This window comes from Strigops habroptila, chromosome 2 (genome assembly GCF_004027225.2).
Source record: "Strigops habroptila isolate Jane chromosome 2, bStrHab1.2.pri, whole genome shotgun sequence".
Taxonomy (NCBI): domain Eukaryota; kingdom Metazoa; phylum Chordata; class Aves; order Psittaciformes; family Psittacidae; genus Strigops; species Strigops habroptila.
In genome coordinates this window covers 68,731,163-68,751,422 of record NC_044278.2, presented here as the reverse complement: position 1 = coordinate 68,751,422, position 20,260 = coordinate 68,731,163, and the positions used below count along the sequence as shown (strand labels likewise).

At 39.3% G+C, this 20,260-nt stretch overlaps 1 protein-coding gene across 2 annotated transcripts in view; it reads right to left on the bottom strand.

Annotated features, from left to right (window-relative positions):
• NALCN (sodium leak channel, non-selective) overlaps positions 1–13,519 on the bottom strand; it is a 250,991-nt gene extending 237,472 nt beyond the window's left edge. The window contains exons 1-3 of one of the 2 annotated variants that reach the window (XM_030476678.1): positions 13,494–13,519; positions 4,724–4,870; positions 2,384–2,566 (exon numbers count right to left, since the gene is read on the bottom strand). In XM_030476678.1, coding sequence (XP_030332538.1) covers positions 2,384–2,566; positions 4,724–4,831 — 291 coding nt within the window. In that variant the 5' untranslated portion in view covers positions 4,832–4,870; positions 13,494–13,519. Of the gene's footprint in view, positions 1–2,383; positions 2,567–4,723; positions 4,871–13,212; positions 13,389–13,493 lie in introns of those variants that run through there. The other variant, XM_030476677.1, reaches the window with a different exon arrangement.
• Between the last annotated feature and the right edge of the window lie 6,741 nt (positions 13,520–20,260).

Here is a 20,260-nt window from a genome sequence, read left to right as displayed (position 1 = left end):
AATAATAAGGAATATCAATATACTGTTTTGAAAACAGAAGGACCTCAGACCCTGTAGTACCTACATCCTATACTGTCATCTTCTGCTTTCTCTAATATTTGTATTTTGTGCTTCTTGTCTAAACACATGTCAGTGTCTATTTTCTCTGTAGGTGGTGGACATCTGTATGAGCAGAGCCCCTGTAATTCAAAGAGTCCTCTCTATTGATTGTCTTCACAAGTGCAACAAGCAACAACACTCAAAAGGCACAGGCAGCCCAAATTTTGAATAGATTTTACTAGCAATTGTTCAGACAAAAACATGAGAAATAATGTCACAATGTCACAGCAACACTTCAGCTTAATTTTCTTTCTGGGGTTAGGAAACACCTGATTGGATGTATCACTTTATTTTGTCACTTAATTTACACAGGGAAAAGGGAAACTTTTCACAGAGAAAAGGCTAAGATTTCAAGAAATTACTTTCCTTTTCTGGAAACTCCTGGGAATCAAAGGAGGTAAATTTCTCATTTGTCCTCAAAAGGTGTTAATTAGACACGACTTAACATTTTAACATTTTCAAAATCTTCTTAGCTCAGCTATACTTACATTGTTATTAATTGGTATTTAAGTGGATGGTGCCTACCTTCTCCATAAATTAGGTTTCTCACTGGACTAAAATGTCGCATTAATCATGGTTCAAAAGTTTATTAGCATTTCCATTCCTAAGGCTTTTACAGAAATACTGATTTATGGTAAAGTTCAGCAGAACCATATGGCAATACATTCATTGATCCTATGTTCACTAGAAGTCGTGAATGCACTTAAATTAGGACTACAGTTCATAAATAAATTTCCTTATATAAAGATGTCTCATATACAAACATTTTTAATAAATGCTAATAGGTTTCTAAACAGTGCTTTATTTTACTTGGGTTGGTCTGTCAGTGTTGAAGAGGCATTTGGACAACACCCTTAACAACATCCTTTAACTTCTGGTCAGCCCTGACGTGGTCAGGCAGTTGGACTAGATGATCAATGTAGGTCCCTTCCAACTATTCTATTCCATTCCATATCCACAAATATAACCAATCCAGTGAAAGACATTAAAATATGCAGCAACATTTATTCATAACCCCTAGGTGTCAACTGTGAGTAAAGTTTTATTTCCATACACAAAGGCTGAGAAATCAAGCCTTGTAAAACAGTCACGCTGTTGGCCGTCCCTTCCTCTCTCTGCATTATTATCTATGTGTGCATTTCTTTGCAAAGTCTGTACTGGTTGTAATAGTAACTTGGTACTCCCACACTGTTCAAATGTGCACACTGGCCAATAATTCCTCATTCTTGATCCTGTGTCCTCACTCCACCTGCTTAATGGACATCTTTGAACAAAAGAGTACAGGTAGTGGCTGGAAAAAGTACTTCACAAAGGACTACTTTGGCCTTACACAACACATGAAGATTTTCTCAGAATCCTCTTATTTCAGTAATTTTCCTAAATATTAATGACACTTTTACTATTAATATCTGTTAAGTATGACGACATAATAGCTTAGTTCGATAATGAATAAAAATGCTATTTGCAAACTCAGAACAAATTGAAGACATAAGTACAACCTCAGATGTCTCTGGAGTCACTAGACCTCTCAGGAGTGAAAGCCACAGATAACACACAGATTATCTATTCTGTGCAATAGTGACATAATTGTATTTTCAATAAGGTCTGCAGATGGGTTCTCTATATGTAAGATGAATTCGTATCTTTTTATAGAAGACTGAAAACAATCAGTAAAATAATGCTACAAAAAATGATTACTGAAAAATTCTGCAGTTTTACCTTCTCCGGTATCATATCTACTTACACAAGTTAGTCCAGCTACAACAGTAACCATATGATAACAGAAGCATTTGTTTACCAACATGCTTTATATTAAGGAAAAAATTCAATAACGCAATATAACTTTCTCATTTAGCTCACACTAAGACATATGTTCTTATTTAAATTAAGTAACCACACAACAACACATCCAGCCTTCTGAAATGAAAATCAAAGTTCTAAGTAAGTCCATATATGGATCTCTAGAAATTTACAAAATACCCTTGCTAATGTGTATGTAGCTTATTTTTCCTTTTGTTCTTTATATTAACACAATGAAACTATCTATGTCTTAGTAGGAAACCATCACTATGAATGTTGGCATTATATTTTGGGGGGATTAAATATGCAGTAAAGCTGCATCTTTGTCAATCTGTCTTTTCAGTTTATATGCCATGGCATTGCCTGCAGTTAAAAACAATCATAGCAGAAAGAGCTGAAAAGTTAAAAAACAAATATCAAATACAACCAGCATACATTCAGACCACTTTCTTAAGCACATGCAGAATACTATTTAAATGCTTACCTTAACTATCCCACGGATATGCATTTTTGCTATCATCTCTGCAGTGTAAAGAAACATCAATAGAGTATCGAGAGCAAATGTCACATATTGGAGAGGAGGATAATGCTCGAAGGTCTTTGGAGTGTTCATACAAACAGAAATAACACTGATGATGGCACAGATTCGTAGTAAAGAGTGAACCCACTGAAGAAGAACACAAGACATTATGAGATTGCTTTGATGTTCAAAAAAAAGCTTAAATATTAAGCCTCCATAACTTTTTCTGCCACTTTTTGTAAACGCACATTTGCATTTTGCTTTTACATCATGATCCACATATTTAAGATCTTCATCCAAAAATAAGCACTCCTGACTTTAATTCATGCATATACACACACATATATATGTACACATATACATAATTTTAGTAGTTAATTTGGGAGGTTGTATAACTCAGAAACCAAGAATTAAGAGCAAGGAAACGGAGAATTAGGATTCTATCATTTCTACTTTGCAGCTTTTGTTATTCAATTTCTTTTCAAATGACAACTTGTCACATTTATGCGTAAGACAATAAGTGGAATTAGATAATGTTATAAATTGGGTGAATACATTAAATGAAAGTATCTGTGGAAAATTTTAGTTCCACATTTAGATGAACTGATTTTTAATCAGAAAGCTACTTCTTAACATCAGGATTCACTTTTTTCTCCAAACAAGTTTTGCTGCTGTAAGAGAACAGCTCATTTCTATGACTACTTAGGTCTCAGTCCCACTACAGTCTTTATTAACAAGGCTGTGGGAGAATGTAAAGCAGAATGTATTAATACAGGGGTTTAAGGTGGATATTTTTTCTTTTAAATCAAAACACCATTGAAACATCTTGAAGCCAGGCAAGCGTAATGAATCAGCTGGTAAGGTCATATCTATCAAGACAAGAAGAAGAAAAAAAAAGACACTTCAGCAAGAAAAACAATTCTCCAAACAAAAATCACTGAAGTGTATTTATAGCAATTTTTCATCTGAAGAAAAATTCCACACTCCTTTACACCACCTCAAACCTTCATATCAGAAAGATTTGAGAACACACCTATTTTAATACTCATTGTACACTCACCTAAGTGCAATATTTGACCTGAACTGAACAGCTAATTTCCATACTCTGAGCCCAAATTAATAATTTGGAAGTGAAGGCACCTGATGGATGATCTCTTATGTCCCTTTAACACCCACTTTGTTTCAAACCTTGTCTCAACTGAAAAAGTTAACATACAGTGTAGCAGATACAAAAACTGTTCTCTTATCACAGTAAACCGCTGGTATTACACATGCTAAGCAATATACAACTAGTTCATCAGCAACACAAGAAAAAAATTACTCCATCAAAAAAACATGTACTGTATGCTGAGAAACATAGGTAAATAACCTAGGATATATCTCTGCATTTGAACTTGTTACAGCAGTCAATACAAACATTCTACTTAACATTATTTAGCACAAATATATGGGTGTCGTCTTGTAAATTATCTATGTGTTAAAACTCAGCAGCAAAGCTGAGGTGATCTGGCATCTAAACTGCAAATGAAATGATAGTTCCATCAAGTGAATGTAACGCCAACAACATGTATTATTTCAGAATATCTGACTTTCTGTATTTACAAAGCAAAAATGTATACGTTACTTTAAGAGAAATGTGACAATGTCTTCTCTGCAAAAACATGAATCATTCAACATATAGGAATTCTAGATGCGCACTGACTGCTGAATAAATATTTTAATCATAATAACCATATTCACAAGGTAAAGGCATTTTCTTAATACTGCACATTCTATTAATAACTCCACTCTCAATGAAGCTTTCCATCATTTCAAGCTGCCAAACACTTTTGCACCTATCTGTTTCTTAAGGCAGGTTGTAGGTTAAATGATACCAGAAAAAGTAACAAGCGATGTAAAAGGCAAGATTTGAAAGTCAAAAGTGCCGACCGCTGGCTACCACTTTAGCAATGAAATGGTCCTTTTAACATCCTTTTTAAAAGTTCCTTTTATGAACTTGACTTCTAATTCCAATAAACACGTTAGGAACAAGAGACATTGAAAGGATGGCTGTTTAAAAAAAATCCAATCAGTAGATGAACTTGTTGGCAAACACTGCTTGATCATCCTCATCAGCTGTAACAATGAAAAGAACCCTTTTTATTTAGTTTTGGACTTTTCGCAATAATGAACTGGTAGATTAGTAACTATAGCTCAATACTTGTTTCTGACAAATATCTATTTCAGCATCTTCTGTCAAGTCCTGTTTCAACAAAACAAGTCACATTTAACTTGAAATTAGTAACTACAGAAAGAGATACCTACTGGTTTGTTTATCCACAGAATATCTGCGTTGTCTGACAAAGATTCATCGGGACCAAAATCTGTAACTGGTTGGGCTTCCACCCTTGAACTTTGCTTCCTTTTTAGCATCCTGAAGTTAACTTTTGTTATCTATAATCATGAAACCTCCTTGGGGAGAAAAAAAGAAAAGACATTAATTCACTAAAACAATTTTGTAATGAATTTTGACTAGAAAAATTGTACCAATATGCAAAGAATGCTACTGCTGTAAACTTAAGCCCAGAATAATCTTTGGATAGATTTCACCTGAAGCCATTTAATCTATTGGAGACATTTCCGTTTATTCCACTAGCTAAAATAAATCCCAATACGCCACAGGCAAACAGGCAATGTTAAGCAGACGATACATGGTAACATTCTTTACTGAAATCAGAAGAGCCTTTTTGCTCTATACTACTATTAACATGTATTTTTCTAATGCTTTTTTTTTCTAATGCTAGCCATCATCTATCCAACAGCCAGACAGCTTGCTGTCTCTGGGGCTTGTGTTGGCACATGGATGCACTGAGGAAAATGTGTTGTTTCCACAAGATCAGGCCAAATCTTGGCATTCCTGCATAGGTGGCACTGACCGAACCTTCTGTATGCTCAGGCACTTGAGCCACGGCAGCAGAAAGGTGGGTTAGACTTCCTCATCGATACAGTTCATAGGCCACAGAGTCTAAATAAATCCAAAGACATGAAGAAGATACACTGTCCCAAGAAGAGTCTGCTGATGAAATACAGTTTTGTCATTCATGAAATACAATCCCTTAGGGATTTTTATTTTTTTTTTTTTATTTGAAAAATAAAAACATGAAAGTGTTTTTATTTTCTCCTTTCCCCTCACAGGAAAGTGAGGGGGAAGGAGAAAGCAAGATCTTGGGACCTTGTTCTGGACCTTTACTCTGAAGCAAGCGTGGTTGGTACACGCAAGAGCATAGACTACACTCTTGAAAAGTTTGTCAAAACTAGTATAAAGTAGAATCACAGAATGGTTTCTGTTGGAAGGGACCTTAAAGTTCATCTACTTCCGCCACCCCTGCCATGGGCAGGAACATCTTCCACTAGACCAGGTTGCTCCAAGCCCCGTCCAACCTGGCCTTGAACACTGCCAGGGATGGGGCAGCCACAGCTTCTCTGGGCACCCTGTGCCAGTGCCTCACCAATCTCACAGTAAAGAAATTCATCCTTATGGCCAACCTAAATCTTTCCTCTTTCAGTTTATAGCTGTCGACCCCTTGCCCAATCACTACAGGCCTTGGTAGTTACAGGCCCAAGCACCAGAATGATGACTGCAACATGAATGCAAGAGACATGAATGCAAGAGATGATTAGCTGGAGGAAAACAGTGGGCTCAGGATTGCAGAAGCACCCATGTGCTTGATCTCAGATGACTTTTCCAGTTACAAAGGCTGCTGCTTCACATTCAAACACTATGCACCTATGCATCCCTGGCTGTCTCTTCTTTTAGCTGTTACGGCAAACATCTTCCTCCAAGTCCCCCAGATTCTACTCCTACTCTGTCTCTCTTTCAGATTCAAGAGATCAGCTCCTATCTCTGTAACTCCCTTGCTACATTTTCAATGAGTGCTTTTGTGGTTTCTCTACAGTGTCTCTCCAGACATGATCAGCTCCATATGTGAGCTCCTTGCCAAGCTTCTACAAAGTATTCTCAGTATGTTCTTTCGTACCTGTCAGTAAACAAATATTCTTGATCATGATGACTGTGTTGTCAGTACAACCTTGTGTTTTCTTGTGCATACGCACCTATCTCATATCTCCTGTGCAGTATTTAAAACGTAAGTGCATCAACTTCTAACATCTTTATTTGTATGGTCAGTCACAGCAACCTCAGTATAACCAAAACTGGTAAGCTGTCACTAAAAATATGCAAATATTGTAAAATTAACATTTTAAAGTAAGTCTTTCTCTAACAAATGAAAACTGAAATAATATCCATACAAACTGTATGCTCTCTTAATCCCCTTGCTCAAGGTTTATGCTCCAACTTCTCTCTCATGACTGAATTCACTACATCCTACTCTTTAGCAGTTTTTCCTGCTTTCTCCTATTTATTTCTAAGCCTAATGTATTGACTTTATTTTCCCTACTTGGACCAAAGCATAACCAGAAACACTTGAAGCCTCAGTGATGTTAGTGTACTTTCTGAGGTCATGAAGCCTTAAAAAGGCTACATTTAGCAGAGTGATCAGAAGTGTGCTGCAATGTCTTGGGTGCTGCACTTCTCAAGACCTTAGGAAAAAAAATAAGAAGACACTTTCTAAAATGTTTCTTGCAAGTATGTTCCTTTGGAAACTTACTCAAAAGCTAATAAGTGAATTAACAAAATAGTAATTTTATGTTTACCATTTCTGGTAATGGCTATGACAGTGTTCCTAGTGAACCCTTAAGAAAATACATGCCAATAAATAACCAACCAGTGAGTACAACAAATAATTATGAGAAAAGGCTCAGGATATGAAACACTAACAAGCCACTGCTGATTTATTTTTCTTTTTAAATAAATGACATTAAATAACAAGCTATGTCCATTTGGGAAAGAAAATAGGTAATTATCAACTGGCTGTTAGAGAGGCTCTGCTGGTTTTGTGCTTTTCTCAATATTGCTTATTTATACTTCTGATGCATGGGAAGATTAGCCATATCCTTCTAATGAAATTCCCATTTACCCTTTCACCCAGTGCCCCTTAATTTTTTTCTTTTAACTGATCTGGGCACAGAAAATATCATGAACTTTAGACGTCCATAATAGATTTAGTTCAGATACTTAAATGCTGTGACTAAAGAGATCAGAGTTCTTATTTTTAAGAGGTGGCCTTGAATAAACAAATCACCATGTATATAAACCCAATGGAAGGGAATAAACGTTTATGGAATATAAGAATCAGCTTGTTTACTGCTGATTTGCCGACAAATATACAGAAGACAACAAACCTAGAATCTTCTGGAAATGGTCTTCAGCAAGATTATTCAAAATACAGCATGGTTGCTCTCAAGGTTTTGTGCAATTTTTTTGTTGTTCTCACTACTTTTATTTTTGCAGGGAATACACAGGCTTTTACACGTGTCTGTTCCTGTAGAGTGACACAAAGCCCCAGACAGCCTCAGGACTGTACCATGGATGTAAAGAATTTTAATTCTTAGACCACAATCTCTTTTGCACCTGTTTCTGCAAGGGAGAACCAGCTGAAAGATGAAGAGGAGGAAGGGAGCTGTGCATGAACTGCTTCCAGCATGTGACACACAGTGAACGCCACACCAAGCTGTGCTAACAGGGAGGCTGTAATCCTCCCTAACCCTGGCTACAACATGCACCCCTGCAGTTCCCGCGTTGATTCCAACATAAATCATTAGGTCTTTCTTTGATCACAACCCATTATTAACATGAAAAGCTTAATACATTCTCTAGGATATATTTCTAGCTCCAGAGTTTTTAAGAAATATCGGGTGCAGGGCAGACAGGTTTTGAGACAGGAAAATATCATGGAGTTTTGGAGCTACCTCCACTTCACATTTCTTTGGAGAATTTTCTTCACAGTAGCAATGAAAATCCACAGTGCAGATGTCAACCTTCTCTGGGAGGAATGTAATCTTTGCTTTTAAATTTCTCCTCTATTTTTAGAAGCAAGGACAAATTAAAGGAAGAGAACTAAATAGAAAATTACTCACACACTGAGCCCCTTCAGATCTATTTGGTGAGCCTTTTATCTCCCTCACTCTCCCTGAACTTGCGAAACCACTGCGCCATCTAAACCAGCCACTAAATTTGCAGCTTCTGAAATGAAAATATGCTAGCACAGTAGTTGGTGAACTTCAGACCCAGCGTGCACCTGGGGGGAAAAAAGTCTGAAGAGGGTCTAATCCCAGTTTGTGATACCCACACTACCCACAAGACACTCCTGCTGATGGAAGTTTTCACTTTCTACAAAAATCAGAAGACAAATTTTAAAACGTATCTGATCCTGTACAGCATCAAAATCTGAGAAATCTGTGTCTCATTTATAAAGCAAACTCACTGTAAACAGCATAATCTGCTCATGACATTTCTATCACAAAGACAGGAAAACATGCCTGTAGGTGCTCTGACAGACAAAGGCAGCAGTTCAGAAAAGACTTCACAGAAAAATATATAGGAAAATAAAACACATATTCCTACCTAGGACTTATGGAAAGAGTTTTAAAATCAGACAAATCCTTGGAATCTGCACTGTCTGGCTTCCAACATACTACTTCTCACTGCCTATTGATTTTTTCACCTGAGATCGTGAGAGCACTGCCTGAAGGTCCTCCCAGAGCTGGCCACCTACAAGCGCTCTCTTAAACACCAATTCTCTCATCTTTGAAAATGTCTGCTCCCCTTCTAACTTTTCCCAGAGCTGGGATGCACAAAGTGGTGAGAGTACAGGTGAACGGCATTTCAGTATTTGTTTTCATGTAGCAATACATTTGAAATGTGCAAGTTTTATACCTGAGAGTATATATACATATATAATTTTAGAAGGGTAAAGGCAGAATTCCAACTGACACAATCACATGACACATGCCACTGTGGATGTTATTAACTCATAACTAGTTTCAAGGAGAAAAATATTTCAATACTTTTTCTCTCTGTGTGGTATTGTTATAGCATCTGATAACATGTCCTAAAAGATCTCTTCATGATTTTGAACACAATATACTGCTAACAGCTGACCAAACTTCAGTATTTACTAAAATCAAACAGGATTCTTCACAAAGAAGGTATACTGAAGGAATTATCCTAAAAATCAGTTACATTCACATTTTCAAATCATTTGAATACAGGTAGGAAAGAACAGCTGGTGACATCTTGTACTTACTAACAGGATCCCAGACCAAATGTACCAGACTGGGTTTCACGAATCGAGGAAGGTTTAACAATTGCTTAAGGCTGCCAAACTGAGAACATCTACTCTGAAAATAAGAGTCTGACTTCAGCTCTTTGCTCCCAACATATGTCCTGTGTCTTATTATCAGCTAAGAACAATGCTCACAGAGTATTTATTTCTTGAATCTAAGTTCTTCCTCTCAGGCCTAGCCAAAATAATTCAGACCTACTCAGCAGACAGAATGAAATACCACATTGCATACAAAAGTAGATCTCATGTGAGCCAGATATACAGCCTACCACTACTATAACATAATGCCATATCAAGAGTCCTTCTTACTATAAGTCTTCTAACACCTAGAATATATATTTTTGAAAAAACTACACATGAATTAAAAAAAAAAAAAAAAAAAGGTTTTTCAACCAGCACCGTTAGACCACACCATGGCAGATTCTACCACACCACTTCTCCTCAGCTCATAGCTGACAAAGAATGTGCTTCGTAAGAATCATGCTGGAAAAAATACGACAGCAGTGTTACGGGATTTGCATTTGCAGTCTACTCATCTCCAAGAGGAAACTGTGTTGTAGTCCTCTGAGAAAGCAAGGGGGCAGCTAGCAGCAGGTCATTCATTCCTTGAGAGGATTCAGAGAGCAGCCTACCCTCTCTCTAAAATACCCCACATTCAGTAACCTGCTATGTTTTCAGGGTTTTAAAGAAAGAGATGAGGGTATCCTTCCCAGAATGATGCAGGGGTGGAAAGGAGCTTCTCTGTAGGCAGATGGCTGGCAGTATGCCTGCTTAAGTGATGATTTTAATGTTGCTGGGATTTTGTTGTACCACTAATTACATGTTACTGCACCTAGAACTTTGTATACACATATTTTCATAATCTAAATCAAAACAAATTAAAAATTAAAACACTGGTTATATTCTTTTAGCATTGTTACAATTTTTGCTAAAATAATTATCTAAGAAATCTGAATATTCTAGATCATTTTCCCTTCCCAAATTCTTCCGCTTCCATCATGTAAGGAATCGCCAGCAAAACAGTTAACACCGGTATATTTTAAACTTGAAATCCTGAAAACAAAATTAGGACTCTTCCTTTTTACCCTCTTATCTTTCCTTTAAAACAAATTGACATGTGATAGACACCCTCATTGCTGCAGGGCAGCTCCTACAATTTGCAGCCATAACCTTTGGTACTATACTACCACCTTCCTAAACACAATGATTCAGTATAATGCCCCAGGAAGAAAAGGCCAAACCTGGAGGCTTTATTTGGGGGAAATAAATAAATGTAAAACTGAGATCATAGAATCATATCCTAACACAGGTCAGAAGGACCTCAGGAGGTTTCTAGTCCAGTCTTCTGCTCAAGCAGGGTCAACTCTGGTGTCAGACCAGGCTACTGGAGTTTACCCAAGTTACTCCAGGCTGGTCTCGTGTACAGTTTCTTTCAGCAGCATGTTCCACTGCTCACAGTGGGATGAAAAAAAGGAGAGAAATGAAAGATGAAAATATCACAGAAAATAAAGAAATTACCTAGTATAAGCAAGAAAATCTGCATAGTCAAGGAGTGGTACCTTCCAAAACAAGGCACCTATCAGTATTTAACTGATACGAGAAACTTCTAATGAAAGAAAGGAGACTATGGAGGTAACGAAAGGGAGAACAGGAAAAGACTGAAAGGGAAATAGCATATGATTCAACACATAATGCCCATATTAGGCTGACTTTGCTCTTTACCTCCAAAAAGATTCCAAGCCTAAAACCTACAGGATAGCCAAGTCATATTGCAACCATGGAATTATTCTATTAGTAATACAGTGAAAATAATTTGTGAATGCAACACCTCTACTTTACTCCTAAGCATATCAAAATATTGTTTACAACTGCCTGAATTCCAAAATACCTTGTGGATAGGGACGAAACACAAATCCCCAGAAGCCAGTAACAGTTCTTTCATATCATGAGATACTCATGCCTTAAGAAGAAGACAATCTTATCTGAGAGCCCACACTTCTTCCAGAGCTTGGTCCAGCTGGGCTACTGGACCCACTTTTCCCTACAACACAGCTTGATACTACTCATCTCTTGTGGTGAAGGTTTAAGACCTGAAATGTTTGTGACTCAAGACCTAGGTTTGGATTAATGTCACATAGGACTACATGATGTTCTTGGCACCAACAATGTCCAAAAACTGGAAATAAGTCAAATCAGACTAAGTTGTATTTCCAGGAGGTACAGGTTAAATGGGAATGAACTGTGATGAAGCAAATCTCAGATTAAAATAAAACAATACACCAAACAAAAAGGCTATGGGTCTACATTTCTAAAGCACAAATGACGTACTGATTGTTATGGCTTGAAAGTTTCATTTTAAAACACAGTAATGAGCTCAAACGGTTAAATAAAATTTCACCCAACTGCTCCTAAAAGTCCACAATGGTATATGCATTAACCTAAAGAGAGATGGGGTCTTCTAGCAGCCACGAAGACCAACTCAGAGAAATATTGTTTTTCTTCCTCCATTAAAGTTTCTTAACTTTGTGACTTATGCAGCAAAACTTATTTCATTGTTACTATGTATTATTTCTCTGTTGGTCACTTAGAGGGCAGGTCACTCACAGGGCTGCTGCGGAAGGAAATTAAGAGACACAATGAAATGAAACAGGAAATTGAAGATGCTTAAGACAAAGAAGACTCAAACAGCATTTACTTTGTATTTTCTCACTATGACTATTTCTCTTATGAGTGACTCAGAACTCAGCAATGGGTAACAAACCAATTCATAGCTGACTTAAAAGCTAAATGTGCATACAAAGGCCATCAGAAGCCTCCATCCTTCCTAGAAACATCTCTGATGCTACCAGGAGTACTAAAATAAAAGCTGTCAACAAAAAAGAAAAAAAAAAAATTAAGCACCTCTCCACTCCAAGAACAGCGTCGAGACCCCTGAAACTGCATACTGAATAGACCGACTTCAGGCCTAGGTACATGGCTTTCTCCAGCCACCCCAACCCCATCACCACCAGCCCCCTCGAGCCAGGCAAAACCTGCCCTCAGGGAAGCAGCTCTCCACAGCGCACCCTCCCCGCTGCGGCCCCATCCACAACCACCCATAAATTAGTGCACCCCCGGCCTATGGTTAATGAAGGGCCTCTTCACTCACGGGCCTGCTCTGCCTCAGCAACCACTGAGGCACTTATTCACCCCGCCCAGGGACGCGGAGGGGTCCCAGTGCGGCGGCGGGCGGTAGGACGGCGCAGGAGCCTGGCCGCCCCCCACCAGCCTATGCGAGGCCCAGCGGCAGCAGGCCCGGAGGCCGGTCCGAAGCGCTCCCTCCTACCGCGGGGGAAGGACGGCTGGGGCGGGGGGTGAGGAGGGCGCCACCGCCCCTGCCCCCCCCCCGCTGGGCCGGCCAGGTCTCTATCCGCGCCTGGCCGCTCTATGGGAGCCTCCCGTATCCCCGGGAGAGCCACGGCGGTGGCCGGCGACCGGGGGGCCAGGGAAGGGGGCCGCGGAGGAGCCGGGGCCCACGGTGTACCGAGCGCAGCGCTGCGCAGCAAGCTGCGCCCGACGCCGCCGACCTACCGCCAGCATCTCCCTTCATGGCGCGGTCGGGGTGTGTGAGGTGTTACGGTGATGTGCCTGCCTCGTACGCCGTCCTCCCCGCGGTGGATCGGGGCGGCGGGGCCCGCCCGGCGGCGACGGCCGCCCTCGGTCTCTCGGCAACGGCGGCGGGCGGCCGCGGGGACGGGGCGGGGGGCGGGCGGGGCGGCCTGCGGGCCGGCTGCGATGGAGGGGGTACGCGGTGGGGGGGGGCAGGTGAGGAGGAGGCTGTCTTAGTTTTGTAAGAAACCCTATTTGTGTACCTCAAAGCTCGTTTAGTACTCGTGCGCTTCTGGTCCGCTGGAGCGTGTTTACTTCGGTAGCATCAGCTGGCTGGTCTGGTTCATTTTCAAAGTCCCGAAGAGCCAAATAAAGGCTCAGTCTTGAGCTCCACAGTGAAATAACATCACCTGTTGTAAAGAGATACCCCAAATAAATGAATGAATAAATAAATATTTGGGAAAATATTTCTATAAATGAAGTTGCCATGGTCCAATCTGTGTTCTTAACTTCCTGGGCAAAAATAAGGTAAATTTATGTAAATTGCAGTTTGTCTTTGACTTAAGCTAATTACTACGAAATAATGTGAGCCCATAGCCTCCTGGAGCTTGCGAAATTAGCAAAATTAAAGATGGAATCCTGCAAATGCAGTTGTTGCTACACTGACATTAAAGACACAGAATAGGATTTGAAAACTAAAATCCTTAGCAAAATACTGCAGAAAGCAGAAGGGAAGTGTGTGGTATAAATTTTATTAGGTGCCTTTAGATTATATCTCTTTGACGCGTACAATAAAAACTAATAAGCCAGTTAGGGAGCTGGCCTCAGGATTATGGATGCAGTCCTGCCAGTGCTTACGTATGTGCATTACCAGCATTAGCAATTCCAGTGTATTTAAGCACCTAATTCTAATGTTTGCAGGGCTGGTGTTTTGAAGCAATAAGCCAGCTGATATCTCATGGGAAAAAAAGAAAAAAAAAAAAAAGAAAGAAACAATTTAAGAATAAAATAATACAAATAATACTCTTCACATTTTTCTTCTTCCTCCCCAGTTATGTTTTATTACTTGGGATAAGTTAGTTGCTAGGCAGCATTATGCTGTTGGTGATAGCATCTCATAAATGAAAACTGACAATTGCAAACAGTGAAACATTGCAGCTCTATCTAAGCAAAAGAAATCAGGATTTGCCAGCAGATGTGACTGTGCAACAGTTTTTCTATGGATGTACTGGCCTGGGAAAAATAATTCTTGATAGAACAGTTCTGGTCAGGAGGGACTAGGGAGGCCATCTGGTCTGAGCGATCTGCTGAAACCAGGCTCAGCTGTGAGATCACACCAGCTTGCTCAGGGCTTTATCCAGTTGGGTCTTGAAAACCTGCCAAGATGGAGACTGCAGAGCTTCCCTGGGCAACCTGTTCCAGTGTTTGACTGTCCTCATGGTGAAGGATTTTTTTCTGACACACGGTTGTACCCTTTCTTGTCCTCCTGCTATGCACCCTTGGGAAGAGCCCAGCTCCATCATCTTGACAGCTTTCTCATAGACCTGGAAGTCTGTTCTTAGGTGCTCCCCAAAGCCATACTTTCTCCAGGCTGAAGATCCCAGCTCCTTCAGCCTCTCCTCATGGAGCAAGTGCTCCAGCCTAACCACCCTGGTGGCCTGCCACTGGACTTACATATTAACATCTTTCATGGACTGGAGGGGGGCTCAGAATTGGATGCAGTATTTTAGATACTGGTTAATGAGTGTCAAAGAAAAGGGAATTAACTGCCTTACATGTGGTTTGTATTATAGAATACGTACTTCCTTATGTATTTCAAACTTCTACTTTTACCTGGTATCATATTTGGTAACACTTTGTTAAGTTTTGCCCTACCTGCCTGTACTGAGCCGCTAAGAGCTGCAGGCTACTAACAAGGACACACACTTTCAGGAGGAGGTTGGATTCTCTTGGACAGCCTGTCCATGAGCATGACTTGACATCAGGTGGTGCTAGTGCTGGAAGGAGGGTTTAGGCCTTGATGCCTTGATGTACCTGCCTATGCACAAAAGAAAAACAGTAGTCTTCCCTTTCAAGAATTGTGCAGATGGTGAAGGTATGCTGTTAACAAGAAAAAACCCTTTCTTGCTTTGCTATTTCACCACAAATTTACTTTCACTTCTGTTACATGAAAAGCAATTACAGACATTTCAGAACTTGACTGGTATATAACATGTATGTGACGATAAAGAGGAAAACTTAGATATTTATAAAATTGCTGATATAATTGTGCAAAGAGTCTACCAGTCATTTAAAGTTCATACTGGTGTTTAATATTTAGGGCTGAAGTTTGGTTTTATTCTGATTTAGAGTATTCCTATTGACCTAAAGAACAAACCATAAACATACAGATAAGGACTGAATTTGGGAGTTAATATAAAATGTTATTTTAAGGTAATGTGAAATAGGTCAAAAAGCAAAGATATGTCATAGTAAATATTTACCTCCCATATCTGTAAATCTAGAACAGATAAAGGAATTTCCTAACTCAATCTTCAAACTTCAGCACGTGGTTGAAACTGGCCATGGGGAAACTTCCCTCTAAAAGGAAATTTTGGAAAATTCCAGAAGACTGGGATTGAGAATTTAAGAGGAAAATTCTCAGCCTTACCTATCACTCTAATTTCTGTAACATGATCTGCAAACACAGTAAGATTTTTCTGGAAAAAAAGGTAATTAACAAAAAGAAGTTTCCTAAACCTGCTTACTCAGTAGGTCCTGAAGAAAAATGGGGAATGCAAAGCATCTACTTAGTGTTGCATGTTTTGTTGCAGAATTTGGATAGCCCTCAAGCCCTGTTTTGTTTTGTTTTGTTTTTTCTGGGATGCAGTTAACTCAGGCAATTAAAAGGATAAAAGATAGAGTGAAATGTTTCTGGAGCGTGCCAAAGTAGGCAAATAATGAGTGTCCTCATCTTACCCATTTTCAGTGAGGAAAAGCAAGAGTTAGAAGGGAAAGCATAAGTTGGGGAACGACTGTTCCATCTTATGAAATCCAATTACTTTTCTCCCATTTGCTGACATCTAACGTATAAATACGTTTCCACAGCAACACGTGTATTTTAATTATCCTACTGTGATCGAAAGGAAGTAAAGCCGCATTAGAAATAGTGAAATTATGGGCTTTTATTTCTGAACTTTGAGCTTTAGTTTTTGCTTTCCTGTCCTTTACTTTCCTTAAGTAGCTGTTAAGTAGTTGAAAAGTATTGTAAACAAATTTTAAAAACATCCCAAGGAGCTGAGCTTATTGGAAATGCCATTGTTGGAATTTGATTTACCACTTAGGAAAGATTGCGCTGCTTGATCAGAGTTCAGATATTCCATAATGAGTAAAAGAATTCATGAAATATTAGTTTTGAAATGATGCTTGAGCTTTTAAAAAAGGTCACAAAATGTCATTTAGAAATTCGGAATTAAACTTCAGACCCAAAGGAAGATTTAATCACTTAGGTATAGCATACAAGTCAAAACCTGCTCTATTCCTGCTTTGTTGCTGTCTAGTCCCAGGGAGTCCAGAGTCCCTAGTCATCTTAATGGCAGTTACCACAAAATTCTCCCATGGTCTGAAGTCCTGTTCTGCACATTCTGAGCAGCACCCTGGTCTTGCCAGGGCTCCACGGGAGTCAAACCAGCCCAGCAGCCTGGCTTTCTTCCATCCATCTGCTCTACGTGCTTCAGGCTGAGAGGTGGTCTCACACTGAAGTGTGTAACTGTGACAGAAATGGTCATGGAGCAACTTTAGAGTAATGACAGCAAGTGAAGATCGGTTAATGTTCATGAGTAATTTTTATTGGGATGGATTACAAAACTGTCATTCATGAGCGTCTGTGACTGGTGTCAACATTGATGAAACAGAATAAAGGACAGAGAGTATGGTTTTCAAAATTTTAAACTTTAAGGAGGGTCCTAAGTATGCAACTAGCTATGTATATATTTGGTTTACTTTCTAAAAGTACTGAGTACTCGGAAGAGGGACAATAATGGTGTTCCCCCCCCCCTTCATTTTTCTCAATTTTTCTCTCTCCTTCATTTTTGGTTTAATAACAAGCAGCAGGACCCAGTGCAAGACAGAGCATTGAAACCATACAAGATGGTTGCTGTTGCCTGGAGCATGTGGTGTACATGTTTTCAACACAGGCATTCAACCTGAGTTACTGAAGTTTCACCTCTTAAGAAGTCAGCAGTATCTATTTTTTAATTTACTAGCCTTAGAAACACTCTTCACTCAGAAAGATGAGAGTGATTTTTCATTGTAACTCATTCAGGTAACTAGTTAAAAAAATACAAAAATTACAAACATTCATTATATATATTATATTTGCCATTATTTTAGATTTTTCAAGATCGCCAGCAGCAAGGAACATTGTCCCTTTGAAAAGTAAGGCACAACTGGACTGCGGAGTGAGAATTCATGTTGGAAAATGACATGCCCATTTATTTCCTTTCTTGGCCTCTGCAAGCTAACAATACTGTTAGTGTGGATTACACAAGACCTTGACTCTCTGGAATAAGTGCTAAATGGTTAAAAATGCAGTAGTATGTTGTTTAAAACATAGTTATTGCTGGCATTCTGAGCAGTCTTGCAAGCTCATGCTTGAAAACCTTGTGCTTCCTTAAGGCCTCTGTAAAAGCAGGGGATTATTGCTGTTTAGGGGAATTAACTAGTAAAGATTGAACAAACAAAAGGCCTACCTACTATCGAAAGTTTCAACTGGGACCCAAAAGAGTAAGCTGAGGTTTTACACTAGAGTGAAACACAATGACATCTTGATTAATGTTGGCCTATGAACTGTTTGGGTAGCTTATATTCACTACTATTCAGGCCAGCTACATTCAGGCCAGCTCAGCTTTAATCTTGTTCTAACCTTGATCCTATAACTCTAAAAGCTATTTCTATCCCCTGCATGATACCATCAGCTGTCCCAGATTCCATGCCATGTCAGCAAAATTAACACAAGGTTTTCTGTGCTGCACAGCTCTGGCATACTCTGTCTCTTGCTCCCTTCCAAGGATGCCATCGGCTAGCACAGCAATGATTCTCAACAGTTGAATGCATTTCTGGACTGTTTAATTTAGACAGATTTTTAGTTAACTCCATCAAGTGCTTTTGTCCATAGTTATTAAAGTGTTTTGTTATAGATCTTTACAGCCATCTCACTTAGTGATTGTATATCCTTGACAGAAGTGATGAAGAATCACTGGAAGCCTCTAACTCTCCTTATTCCACGTTTTATGGAGAAATAATAACTTGTTTGATATGTGGGATTTTCAGCTTCTGGTTAATTTTAGAAAATTGCTATGTAAGCGAATGCCTCTGTAATGTCTCCACTCATATAAAATCATAGAATCACAGAATCACAGAATAGTTTGGATTGGAAGTGACCGTCAAAGGTCATCTAGTCCAGCCCCCGTGCGCTAAGCAGGGACATCTTCAACTAGATCAGGCAGGGACATCTTCAACTAGATCAGGTTGCCCAGAATCACATCCGGTCTGGCCTTGAATGTCTCCAAGGATGGCATATCTACCACCTCTATGGACAACCTGTTCCAGTATTTTACCACACTTGCTGTAAAAAATGTCTTCTTCACGTCCAGCCTGAATCTACCCTCTTTTAGTTTAAAATCATCACCCCTTATCCTATCACAACAGGCTCTGCTATAAGGTCTTTCCCCATCTTTCTTATAGGCTTCTTTAAGAACTGAAATGCCACAGTAAGGTCTCCCTGGAGCCTTCTCTTCTCCAGGCTGAACAACTCCAACTCTCTCAGCCTTTCCTCATAGGAGAGTTGTTCTATCCTTATGATCATTTTTTTATAAACCCACGGTGTTACTAAAATGGCTTCCATGGAAACCTAGGAGGATTATTTGACAGATTTGGTGGTCTCTAGAACTTTTAAAGCTGAAGACTGTTCACTAGATGTGCATTTTGCTTTGTCTTATTACAGAGAAAAAAAAATCTTTAAAAATAGCATGGCATGTGGTTTGCAAACCTAATAGCTTTGATAAAGTGACAACAAAATTTAGCTGGCCACTAAGAGGCTGTAATAAAGGAGTAGGCACCAAATCAAGTCTTGTTCTGTAGCACAGTATGTCATCAGAGTCATAGAATTATGGAGTATTTGAGGTTGGAAGGGATCTCTAGAGATAGAGATCATGTAGTCCAACCCGCCTGTTCAGAGCAGGATTGCCTAGAGCCGCTTGTCCAGAATCCTGTCCAGATGGCTTTTGAATATCCCCAAGGGTGAAGATTCCACAACCTCTCTGGGCAGTCCATTCCAGTGTTAGGCCACTCTTACAGTAAAAAAGCTTTTTTCTTAGTTTTTGTTTGTTTGGTTTTGGGAGGGTGTGTGGGTGTGTGTGTGTGTTTGTTTTGGTTTGTGTTTTTCTGTTTTAATGTTACTGTATTTCATTTTACTACAAAAACAATTCTGGCAAAGTTAAAGCTAAGATATTGCTTTCCTTAAAAAAAAAAACACAAAAAAACCAAAAAACCCCACCCCTACTGCCTGTAAACTACCTAGTCTACCCCAGGGCTTGCAACTTGGTTTTTACACATAATGTTTCATCACACTTCTTCACAATTCAGAAGGCTATGAAACCACAAAATAGCCATCACCAGTTTGGATAGGAAATTACACTGCTGGTTCCTCTGCTGATAAATAAATTGCCAGAGAAAGGTTTATACCAATATCTGACCGTACAAAATACTGCAGACGTGTAATAAAAGCGCTAATAGCAATAGACTTAAACTGAGGTTCAGGTGTAGGTGTGTTTAACAGCACTTATTTTCTTGATTCCACATCTTTATTTGAAGACATTTCTTGTCTGACAAGTATTATTTAAACCTATTGCTTACTTTTCAAAAGGCTGTTCAGTATTATCAGTATGTTCCAGCTGCTCCTGTTCATAGCATTGTGTTGACGTTTTCTTCTCTACCTTTACTTTACAGTTAGTGACATTAAAGTGTGCATCTACCAAGCACCTACAGGTCT